Source organism: Podarcis bocagei (genome assembly GCF_964188305.1).
Source record: "Podarcis bocagei genome assembly, chromosome: 13".
Classification (NCBI taxonomy): Eukaryota; Metazoa; Chordata; class Lepidosauria; order Squamata; family Lacertidae; genus Podarcis; species Podarcis bocagei.
The window spans coordinates 29,828,140-29,841,049 of record NC_138138.1 but is presented as its reverse complement, the minus strand read 5'-3'; the positions used below and the strand labels follow the sequence as shown (position 1 = coordinate 29,841,049).

At 45.0% G+C, this 12,910-nt stretch overlaps 1 protein-coding gene across 1 annotated transcript in view; it reads left to right on the top strand.

Moving 5' to 3' along the window:
* The window catches only part of LOC308571672 (olfactory receptor 2AP1-like), a gene marked incomplete at both ends in the record, with an annotated part of 295,033 nt that extends 291,675 nt beyond the window's left edge, over positions 1 to 3,358 (top strand). Inside the window, one exon of the mRNA XM_081167317.1 lies at positions 2,627 to 3,358. Coding sequence (XP_081023443.1) covers positions 2,627 to 3,358 — 732 coding nt within the window. The remainder of the gene's footprint in view (positions 1 to 2,626) is intronic.
* Between the last annotated feature and the right edge of the window lie 9,552 nt (positions 3,359 to 12,910).

Below are 12,910 nucleotides of genomic sequence, written 5' to 3'. Positions count from 1 at the left end.
AATGTACCTTCCCCTTTCTTCTTTCTTTCTTTCTTTCTTTCTTTCTTTCTTTCTTTCTTTCTTTTTTCTCGCTTTATTATTGTACAAAATAATTGTGTTGCTTAGTCCTCAAGTTTATTAAGTTTATTAAGAAAGTCATAGAGTTGACAAGCATACGAAATGAGATATTTTACTGAAGCAATTAATTTTAAACTTTTTGGAATATTGGAGGCAACACTTTGAATTTCACAGAAAACAACTCCAGGACTAGGAGCTCAGAGTTAAAATAATGAAAATAATGTAAATGTTAATACAATAGCGATTGTATTAATAGAGTTTCTTCTCCTTCCCCCACATCACACCAGGCACATTTTCTTTCATTCTCCAATTCCAGCCAAAAAAGAAAAGGTTGGCTATTGCCTGGCTACAGTATGTTCAGCACTCACTCCAAGTGATTGACTAGAAGTCCTGTGGTACACATGTGGTTGAATGCTGCCTGTAAAAAAAAGCAGGGAAGATGTGATAGCTCTCTTCAAGTGTTTAAAGGTATAACACAGAGACGAGGGAGCAGACTTGCTCTGCTTTGTTCCAAAATGTAGGACCAGAAGAAATTACAGGGGAAAAGATTTCAGCTAAACATGAAAAGAAACTGTGAAATAAGAGCTATTCCATAGCGGTACATATGTACCAACTTGAACATTTAGCATTGTGCAATGTGCACTGTTGATGGTGCTAAAGAACATGTGTTCCACATTTGTAAGAAATCAATAGGGTAAGAAATCTAGAGCAGCGGCTATACTTTGGAATGCCCAACCTACTGATATCTGACAGGTATCTGCGCTATACTCTTTTCAATGCCTGCCTAAAATTTCTTTGTTTAGCCAAGCCTCCTCAGATATGTAGCAAAAACAAACGTGTCTTCTTTTTTAGCTATTGATGATTTCAGTCATCTTTTCACTGTTTTTAAATACCTGCTTTGAGCTGTTTTACAGATCATCTTAATGTTTTATTTCATGCTTTTGTAAACTGCTGAGGTTTTCTTACAGTCAAGCAGTATGCAAAGCCATTTATTTATTTATTTATTTATTTATTTATTTATTTATTTATTTATTTATTTACAAATTTTTAAAAAAACAGACTGCCATGGGAAATCCTGGTCTATCCTCTATTATTTACGCACAGACCAGGCACACATCTTTCGTCGGTGCTGTGCTTGCATCCTGTGTAACAGTGTGTCTCCTAATACTGTGAATATCATCACCCAGCACACTGTGTCACCAGCAAAATTTGATTACAACATCCTGTAGGAAAGTATGGTGTTCCACACAGAAAACATTCCCTTACTCTAAGGTAAACTTTTGATTCAGGAAACAAGTGAGTCATTTCTCACTAGGGTCATGTCCTTTCAACTACCAACTGGGCAGGGTAAACTAATGAAACTGTCCCTTTCATTTCATGCAATAAACCAACCTTTCTTCCTTCCTCTGGTGCATGAACATCTTGGGGCATACAATTAAGGGTAGAAACACATATTCACAGCAAAAGCACATTTTAACTTCAACAGAAGATCCTAAACCTGTTTGGAGTGTATGTTGGAAAACATATGAGTGCTGGACACACACATGAGTTCAGACACACACTTTGTAACATCTGCATTGCAGATCTTTTCCTGATTGAAGGGGAGGTGGTGGACTAGGTGATCCGTAAAGCAATCTTTACAACAGGCATGGCCAAATGTGGCCCTCCAGATGTTTTGGGACTATAATTCCCATCGTCCCTGACCACTGGTCCTGCTAGCTAGGGATGATGGGAGTTGTAGTCCCAAAACATCTGAAGGGCCAAGTTTGGCCATGCCTGCTTTACAGTCTGGTGATTTTCCATTGTGTAGGTTTACTTCCAGGGAAAATATTTTGTATTACCCGGAAGCACCCAAAACAGTATCCCCCTCCCTCATACTTTTGAAGGAGATACAATCCCGTCTCAGGATTGTACAGTCTTACTTTCTCATTACATCACTATCCCTAGTGGGAAGGGCAGCAACATAGTACTGGACTCCCAGCTTTGGGAATATTGCCTAGTTTCAGGGAGGAAACAGAGGAAAGCCACAGGTAGGAAATGGTTAAGCACTATCCTTTTCTCCAAATGCCTCACATCTGCAAATCAGCCCTTCTCACTGCCCCTAACTCTAACCCTTTCTGTGCAAGAAGTGCTTCAAAGTAAAAGAAGTAGGTTAATGGCAGAGCTTTTAAAACACATGATACTCCATGACCATTACTTTGAAAATAATACAGCATGTGAAAACCATACTGGATACCTGGATCCTGCCAACTTTAAATTCGAACATCAGTGGATGGTGAAACAGGAGGAGATGGTGTCTAAGCTCACTATAACTTGTCAAATTGTATTTCAGGATGATGTTGAGATTCATCATCAAACAGAAATAAAGAAAAATATGTCAAGCCCTACAACATTCATCCTTCTGGGATTTGGTAATCTCCTTGAACTGCGAATCTTCCTCTTTGTATTGTTTTTTGCCATCTATGCTTTGTCGCTTGTTGCAAACCTCCTAATTGTTTTTCTGGTTGTGGTTGACCAGCATCTTCAAACCCCCATGTACTTCTTCATCATGAACCTGTCCTTCTTGGAGACTTGCTACATTTCCACCATCCTCCCCAGGATGCTGGTCAGTTTCCTTACTGGGGATAGGTCCATATCCATTATGGGATGCATCACACAATATTATTTCTTTGGTTTCTTGGCAGCTACGGAATGTTATCTTCTGGCCATGATGTCCTATGACCGGTATTTGGCAATATGCAAACCTCTGCACTACTCAACCATTATGAATGGTAGACTCTGCTTCCAGTTAGCATTCACTTCTTGGATGAGTGGTCTGTTAACCAACACTATCATAACATCTCTCATGGTAGAGCTCACATTCTGTGGGCCCAATGAAATCGATGATTTCTTTTGTGATGTATATCCTGTGGCAAACCTTTCTTGTAGCAATACTCACATAGTAAGAACTGCAGTTTTTATACTAGGGCTGATGGTGACATTACCCCCTTTTCTACTAACTTTGGCCTCCTATAGCTGCATTATTTCCACTGTCTTGCAAATTAAATCCAAGGTAGCGCAGCAAAAGGCCTTCTCCACCTGCTCTTCTCATCTGATTGTTGTGTCACTTTTCTATGGGTCAATATTCCTTGTCTATATAGTCCCTGAAACAGAAACACTGAAGAGACTACACAAAATGTTTTCTCTGTTCTACACCATCCTGACTCCCATGCTGAACCCCCTCATATACAGCTTGAGAAATAGGGAGGTGAAGGAAGCGCTGTTCAGATCTGTCAGAAAATTCAGCAGCAGAGTTTTGTAGCTTCGCAATGTTGTGCTGGATCTGGTGAAGTATGCAGAAATACACATAGATGAAGGGTTGAGAAAGGATTTGGCATTATCAAGGATGTCTGATGATGTCTGAGGGAACTATGTATGCTAAATTCATCATTAAGATTTCCTGATCCAAAACTTTCAGGTCTAATGTGTCAATTGCAGTTTAGCTCTTTACCAGTTTTTCCACTTCTTCAGTTGTTGTGGCATTATTCTGAGTAGATGGATCTGATAGATGTCTTCATGGATCTGGTGAAGCATACAGAAAGATTTTGTAATTGTGATACATTTGTGGCTTCTTGTGAGATGGACCCATAATTTTTACAAATTTAAACTCTGTATTGCACCATGATTGCTTTCGACAACAAATGACTGGGACAAAGCAATGGGAATTAACCCATTGCAAGGTTTAAAAATATAGTCCTTATGATTGGCAAGCCCAAGAGGCTCGGTAGTTTAGACCACAGTGCCACCTGCGTCCCTGAGGAGAGGATGCAAGTGGACAGCAGAAGTAGATTCTGGAAACTCTTATGCTGGATCAGAGACATATATTTCAAGGTTGGAAGGACAAACATCCACCATCTACTACACAGTGGTCTGAAGACCTCATTGTCCCTCTTATGATTGAGCACAAAGCTCCTAAGTGTCAGTCTTGTTTAGATACCTTTCTGGATACATGGACTGTGTATGTTAATCTATATGTTTATATTAGGATTGGCGTAATATGCTTATTGTCAATGTCAGGTGCTGCTATCTTTATTTATTCCTACTAGTCATGTTATATTTGCAAATATATATATTTTTAAAGAAAACAAATCTGTTTCATAATATCAAGAATCGGCTTTGGGAGAGTAACACGTAATCAATAAAATAAATTCCCCCTGGCATGAGTGAACCTGTAACTTTCCGCATCTGAGAACATTTTACCAGTTCATTTGGCTGGAGTATCGTTAATATCCTAGTATGTGAGCCTTACCATGCTAATTGTTTAAGATGTTTGGCATAGCTCCCAGAATTATTGATACACAGAGCCAAGCATAGAAAAAAAATTGATCAGTGCCATCCCCCCATGTAATGGGATGATTAGCTGCTTGTGCGTAAAATCGTGCTCCCTCAGAGTTTGTGCGGCTCCACAAACCTCTGGGTGTGACAGAGCTCCTCAAACATGTCTGCTCTAGTCACTCGTAGAGTCTGACAGTGGCTGTCTGCGGAAGCGCTTCCAGCAAAGAAGCTCCTTAACGGAAACGCGTCTCCTGGACTCACGGCGTGACAGTTTCCGGCGAGGTGTGGGTCTCCCTATGGGAGACTCAGATACCTCCCCACTGTTCTCGCTGGAAGCGTCTCTGAGCCCTCCCTCCTGCTCGCATTCCCTCAGAGATCCACTCCTCCCCCTGCTGGTTCCTGCTTCAGCTGTTGAGTCTCTTTCTTCCTCCCTGAGCCCCTCCACCACCTGATGCTCCGATGGCAGTTCCCTGACATCCACCTCCCCTCCAGGGCCCCCCTCACCCCCTCCCATTTCCTCTCCTCTGGGAGGTGAAGGGTTAAAACCCCGAAAAGAATCTTCTTCATCTTCAGACGTCTCGAACAATTCCCTCCATCGATTGCCGTCCTGGCTCGCTGAATCCTCCTCCTCTTCGGAATCTGTGAACCCCTCCAACTCCTCTTCTTCGTCGGTGGTGGCAAAGTATTCCCTCCGGAACCTCGCTACAGGCTGAGGTTTACGTGGGAACCTCTGATGAAAAGTTTATATTAAAACTTCGTCATTGACATCCTCTGCCCTAACCCAGGTGTTTTCCGACTCCGGTTCCCCTTCCCACATTACCAAATACTCTACTTGATCTCCCTTCCACCTGGAATCAAGGATCTCCGCTACATGGTAGCTGTGTTCCTTCTCCTCCATTGCTGGCCCCCTAGTGACCCTCCCTTCTCTGTCCCCTTTATACGGTGACAGCAACGACCTGTGGAAAACTGGGTGCAGCTTCATGTGGTTCGGTAACCGGAGTCTGAAAGCCACTGGGTTGACCTGCTGCATGACTTCAAATGGGCCCAGCCTTTTGGGTCTTAACTTCTTACAACCCCCTTTGAATGGCAACCCTTGGGTTGACAGCCACACCTGGTCCCCCACCCTAATGCTTTCACCTTCCCTTCTGTTTTTGTCTGCCTGCCTCTTATATTCCTCCTTAGCCCTGTTTAAGTTGAGTTGGAGCTGGCGATGGATCGCTTCCATTTCTTCAACGAACTGTTCTGCAGCTGGAACGCTCCAGTTCTCCCCTTCCCCCCCTGGGAAGGCTCTGGGATGGCACCCGTGATTAGCCAAAAAGGGGCTCATTCCCGTGGACACGTTCTCTGCATTGTTGTAGGCAAATTCTGCCAACGCCAGCTTCTCCACCCAATCATTCTCTCTGTCATTCACATAACACCTCAAATATTGCTGGAGAACACCATTAGCTCTTTCCGCCTGCCCGTTGGTTTCTGGATGACGGGCCGTTGAGAAATTAACCTCTACATGCAGTAAGCTCATGAGCTTCCTCCAGAACCTGGAAGTAAATTGTTTCCCTCGGTCTGAAACCACCCTCAAGGGGGCGCCATGCAACCTAAACACATTTTCTACAAACAATTTAGCTGTTTCTTCTGCTGTGACCGCACGTGAGCAGGCTATAAAGTGGGCCATTTTAGTTAACAGGTCTACCACAACCATGATGGCTGTTTTCCCTCTAGACCTTGGCAGATCAGTCATGAAATCTATTGCCACTGCTTCCCATGGTCTTTCAGGTGTGGGTAGTGGTTCTAATAAACCTGCCGGTGCCCGCCTCTCCCCCTTGGCTCGTTGGCATTGGTCACACCCTCTCACATACTCCCGCACATCTTCCCTGACCTTGGGCCACCAAAATTCCCTGGTAACCAGCCACATGGTTTTGTGTTGCCCAAAATGCCCTGCTGTGGGGCTATCGTGCAGTTGCTTGAGTACCTTCTCCCTCAATTCCCCTTCGGGTATATATAACGCTCCCTTGTAGTACAATGCCCCGTTTCTCTCCTCAAAACCCCCGGGTTTGTCTCCCTCCCTCCTGAGACCCCTGAGTTTGTCCTGGGCGTATTCATCATGCACCGTTCCCTCTACCAATTCCCTTTGCCCCACCAATGCCGCCCCACACACCCAGCGGTCCTCTGGAATGACATGGGTCTCTTCGGGTGCTCCCTCCCCCTCCAAATATTCAGGTTTGCGTGAGAGAGCGTCCGCCCTAACGTTCTCTGGGCCTGGCACGTAACAAATCTCAAAGTTAAATTTGGAGAACTCCTGGGCCCATCTCAACTGCCGTTGGTTGAGCACTCGTGCAGTTCTCCAATACTCTAGATTCTTATGGTCCGTGCACACTTGCACCTTATGTTGTGCACCAATTAGCAGGTGCCTCCATTTCCGGAAAGCCTCATGAATAGCAAGAAGTTCCCGGTCGTACACCGTGTAGTTCCTCTCGGATTTGTTCAGCTTTCGCGAAAAGAAGGCACACGGTCGCCACTCTGACTCCTCCTTCCCCGGCTGCAGAAGAAGCACCGCCCCTATGGCTCTGTCAGATGCGTCTGTTTCGACCCTCAGCTTCTTTTGTAAATCCACATGCAGAAGTTGTTCTTCTGAGGCGAAGGCCCTTTTCAGTTCCTCAAACGCTCGCTCCGCCTCCGCTGTCCATACAAACTTCTTTTTACTGCTGAGACAGTCCGTAATGGGCGCCGTCAGGTGGGCGAAGTTTCGGATGAACTTACGATAAAAGTTTCCAAACCCTAGGAACCTCTGCACATCCTTCTTGGTTTTGGGTGTTTTCCATTCCAGCACTGCCTGCACCTTGCCGGGATCCATGGCCAATCCCTTGTCTGACAGGCGGTACCCCAGGAATTCCACCTCCTTGGTATGAAACTGACACTTCTCCAGTTTCACCCACAGCCTGTTGGCTTGCAGCCTGCTCAACACTTCTCTGACGTCTCTCACATGTTGCTCCTCATTCTCCGAATACACCAACACATCATCTAGGAAGGCCACGCAATTCTTGTAGAGCAAAGGACCCAGTACGTGGTTCATAAAAGATTGAAAGCACGCTGAGCCTGCTTGTAATCCAAAAGGCATAACGAGATATTCAAATGCCCCCAAAGGGGTAAACATGGTGGTTTTCCATTCATCCCCTTTCCTTATACGTATCAGGTTGTACGCCCCCCTTAGATCCAGCTTTGTAAAAATCTTTCCCTTCCGCACCCTGGTCAAAATATCATCAATCCTGGGCATAGGGAAAGCCACTGGTTCTGTCACTGCATTTAACCGCCTGAAATCACATACAAGTCTCGGCTTGTCCGTGTGCTTTTTATCCACAAAAAACACTGGGCTACCCCCCGCTGCTTTGGACTCTCTGATGAAGCCTCTCTTCAGGTTCTTGTCAATGAACTCTCGCAACTCCTGCATTTCTCTGTCTGACATGGCATACAACTTGCCTACAGGAAGCTGTGCTCCAGGGAGTAAATTGATCTGGCAATCAAAGGGCCTATGCGGGGGTAGTTGGTCAGCTTCCTTCTCGCTGAACACGTCGCTGAGATCTGCATACTGTGGTGGTACCTTCACCTTCTCCATTACTTCCGTCCCTGCTAGGGTGGCTTGGGCCCCTGCTGAACCCTTTTCCCCTTTGCAGTGTTCTAAGCAATGTGCTGAACCAAAGGAAACCACTCTTTGATGCCAGCCCACCAGCGGATCATGTAGCGCTAGCCAGCTCATTCCCAAAATAATGGGAGCGCCTCCCAAGGTGGCCACATTAAACGCTATCAGTTCTGTGTGCCTTGCCACCCTCATTATCATTGGGACGGTCTGCAAGCTGACTCCTCCTCCCAACAACTCCCTGCCATCGATCGTGGTCACCTGCAGGGGGTTGCTTAAAGGGATCGTCTGTATCTGGTGTTCAGCAGCAAACTCCTTGCTCATAAAATTGCAGGAGCTGCCTGAGTCCAACAGCGCCTTTATTTTTAGGGGGTGTCCATTTTGCAGCTCTAGCGACACTTCAATCACTAGAGCAGGTTGAGGAGCTTCTGGCACGGGCACTTTCACTGCTCTTTGGCCTGGCTGCAGTGCCCCGACTGTGGCAACCAGGCGTTGGCTTTTACCTGCTCTGTTTCTCCCTGCTCTCCTCCCTCAACAGCTCCCACCATCCCTTGCCATTCCTTCCTCTGGGGGCAGACTCTGGCAAAGTGGCCTGGCTGTTGGCAGAGATAGCATTTCCGGGCGCCCTTTCCCTCCTTCTTAGCCCCCTCACTGGGTTTTGAAAATGCGCGCGCGCGCGCTGTTCCGATTTCCATCGGCTCTGCCGGCGGGAAAGCTGGCTCAGGAATGTCTGGAATGCGGAACTCCTTCCAACGTTCCCCTCTCCCTTCCCGCCTCTCCAAGGCTCTTGCCTCCTGACGCGCTCCTATGGTCAGCGCAGATTTGGTCAGCTGATCCATAGACACCGCCCTGGGGCTCCGGGACAGCTCGTCTTTCACAGCCGAAGAAAGACCTTCTTCAAATAGCATCTGAATGGGTGCCGCCGATAAATCCCAACCCAATCTGTGAACCAGCATGGTAAACTCAGTCCAGTACTCACGGACAGATCGGCTTCCCTGCTTGCAAGCCATTAGCTGTCTGCGCACCACCCCTTCCTCAATATCGCTGGAAAACATGATATCCATTGCACGAAAGAACTTCATCGTGTCCTTTAGGACGTCATTGTGCGTTGACATTAGGGGTCGAACCCAGTCCCGCGCCCCTTTCTCAAGATACCCAATTACGAAAGCAACTCGCGATTCCTCATCAGGGAACTCATCAAACTGCACATTAATGGCATATTGCATCTCTGTCCTAAAGGCATGGTAATCCTTGGGGTCCCCCCCAAACTTCTGCACCAATCCTGGTACCTTTCTGGGGAATTGAGTGGCTCTCCCCTTCTTGTCTGCATCCTGAGCCCTTCTCTCCTCAAGCCTCGCCGTCTGCAGCGCAAGTTGGACTTCCAACGCTCGGTATCTTTCTTCCAAGCTTGGACCAGCTCCAACCCCTGCTCCTCCGGTTCCGGCTGGGTCGCTCATGATGCTTTCTCCTGCACAGGCAGCGTACAGAGACTGTCAGACTGCTGTAATGGGATGATTAGCTGCTTGTGCGTAAAATCGTGCTCCCTCAGAGTTTGTGCGGCTCCACAAACCTCTGGGTGTGACAGAGCTCCTCAAACATGTCTGCTCTAGTCACTCGTAGAGTCTGACAGTGGCTGTCTGCGGAAGCGCTTCCAGCAAAGAAGCTCCTTAACGGAAACGCGTCTCCTGGACTCACGGCGTGACAGTTTCCGGCGAGGTGTGGGTCTCCCTATGGGAGACTCAGATACCTCCCCACTGTTCTCGCTGGAAGCGTCTCTGAGCCCTCCCTCCTGCTCGCATTCCCTCAGAGATCCACTCCTCCCCCTGCTGGTTCCTGCTTCAGCTGTTGAGTCTCTTTCTTCCTCCCTGAGCCCCTCCACCACCTGATGCTCCGATGGCAGTTCCCTGACACCCCAGTACTTGCAAGTATCCATCTACAGAAACATTTGTGCTTGATCATTTAACCATATTTGAATAAGTGCATCTGCTGATACTTTCCTAATAAATAGAAGCAAGACAAATTAGGAGCTTTTAGAAGAGCACACTGACATTCTGCTACTGTAAGGAAGCAAGACTCCACAACATCCACCTGAAGCAAAGATGGTTTGGATAGAGAAGCAGCAAAACAGAGACTTGTCTTCTAGTGATGGAACCTGAATCTAACACATCAGAAATTCCACCTAGAAATATAATCATTTTTGAGGTAAATATTTATGCATTAGCTTTTCATCCCTATGTGCTGTATTTGGAACTGTGGGATTGTCTGATGGGAAGTGAAGGATGTGCTCCATCAATCTGTTTGTTCTCATTTTTATTCAGATTGACAGTTACTTAATGTACCTTCCTCTTTCTTTCTTTCTTTCTTTCTTTCTTTCTTTCTTTCTTTCTCGCTTTATTAATTTACAAATTAATTGTGTTGCTTAGTCCTCAAATTTATTAAGTTTATTAAGAAAGTCATAGAGTTGGCAAGCATATAAAATGAGATATTTTACTGAAGCAATTAATTTTAAACTCTTTGGAATATTGGAGGCAACACTTTGAATTTCACAGAAAACAACTCCAGGACTAGGTGCTCAGAGTTAAAATAATGAAAATAATGTCAATGTTAATACATTGAGAAAGGATTTGCCATTAATGGGATGTGAGGATCTCACATTTGCAAATACCTCAGTAAAGCAGCCTGAGCCAAACCCCTCACATTAATGTGCATATTGCAATTCAGTTCTTCAGCATATTTTTTGACTTCTGAAGTTGTTGTGGCACACTTTTCAGCAGGTGGATCTGATCGGTATTTTCATGGATCTGTTAATCCATATTCACAATTATTATGGATAATTGTAGTTGGTGAAGATATGAAATAAAGCATGATTTTTTAAATTGTAAAATGTGTATTTTCCATGGCTATTGAAAGAACAACAACAATTACTTGCATTTACCTCCTGAATTGGCCTCCATTTCTATAATGCTAAAGGACACAGGGTCTCTAGATATTGTTGGCCAAAATGGTCTCAGATGGTAAGGGTTTTAGCCCAACAATATCTAATGGGCCATTCATTCCCTACCACTGAACTAAACCAATATGAAAAATTTTAATGGAATTTCAAATGGCCATATTGCTGTGCCATTTCAATCTCTCGTTCAACTCTTATTCATCACCACTATGTGGTTATGTTCTGTGTCATCAAGATTTCAATCTTATGCCAATTTACTTCAGAGTAATCTCCACTGAATTCAATAGAAATTCCTTTTCTATACACATGCATAGGATTGTTCTGGAAGGATCCAATCCTGTGCACACTTCTCTGGAAGTAAGTCCTGTTAAAGTCATTGGGGATTTTGATTATACATGTACAGGCAGTGGCGTAGCGTGGGGGGTGCAGGGGGTCCGGCCGCACCGGGCGCAACATCTGGGGGTTAGGGTTAGGGGGCGCAAATCCACGGGTTAGGGGGAGCAAATTACTTGCCTTGCCCTGGGTGCTGACAACCCACGCTACGCCACTGTGTACAGGATTGCATGTTAGTTACATCAATATATTAATAATATTTTTAGTATATTTATTTTTTTATTTATATCCTGCCTTTCCCCTGACAAAGACTCAAGGTGTCTTACAGATAAAATAATAACAGCTAAAAACATAGGGGAGGGAAAACAATATTTAAATAAAAGAAAGTAATAAAATTAAAATTGTATCTGGCATGTCTGTGCTCATGTCTGTTCATGTGTGTGTATTTTAATCGACACATATTGGGACATTTCTATGGAAAGCCAGAGTAATGTTTGCTTTTTACAGGAAGACAGAGAGATTTGACATGCAGAGTTTGATTTTGCAGGATGTCCTCCAATATTTCCTGAGTATTCTCAGGTAGAAGCAAGAAATTTCACATGGTTCAAGGACATCCACTATACAGTCTATACTGAACAGATGGGATTTAATCTGAAAGGGAGGATGAAAGCTGAATTGCAATTGGTGCTAGCCAAGTTACTTGATTGTGTAGGTCTAGGTGGTCCTCCATCTGCACTTCACACCTTTCTCTGAAACTTGTCTCTTTGAAATATGTTGCCGTGTATTGAATGCTGCAATGGACATAGTGATCTAATCCTTCTCACTTCTATTTAAGGCTGTTGCTTGTCCCAATTTATAGTCATCAGCACAGGAAATATTGCTGGGCTCCAGCTCACCTACAGAAAATTAACAGGTTTCCCAATTAATTAATTAATTAAATTTGTATACCGCCCTATCCCCATAGATCTCAGGACAGTTCACAATTTAACATCTCAACAAAAGTATGACTCTGAAAGGCAAAGATGGAATGTCTAATGAGTGCAAGCTTGTTTATCCTCTAATTGCAGGCAACATGTGCTGCAGTTCTGGGGCAGTCTACCCCCACACACCTCTGCTTCTTTTAGAACAATGTCAGGTTCCTGTCTTACCTAAACTATAAAGGGACCTCTTTGGAAGAAGGGGCTTGGGCCCCATGGAGACCTTTGTTCCAGCTGAAGATCTAAAGGTGACCTGAAATACCCTTTCTAGGGCTCCCGCCAATAACTCCTCCTACCCTATACTGCTTTGATCTCCAGTTCTCTTTGTCAATTGGCCTCAGGAGCAAAGGGAGCAGCAGACCACATGGGAAGCCAAGTATTTCAATAGAAGCCTCCATTTGCCTACCAAATGCTTCTATTGCTCATGATCTACTGAGAGGGTCTATTCAGTGGCAGGAGGGAAATCGAGCTGCAAGCAATGACTCGGCTTCAATAAATGAGAAAATAAAGGAGGAGCTGTCAGTGACTATACAACTCTCTCCATATCCTCTGGACCATTGTTAATGCCCACATTTCCATCTCTGCTCTGGAACTCACTGCCTTAGCTCCTGCCTCCACACCTAGAGCTTGACACAGGCACTCAACTTTAAA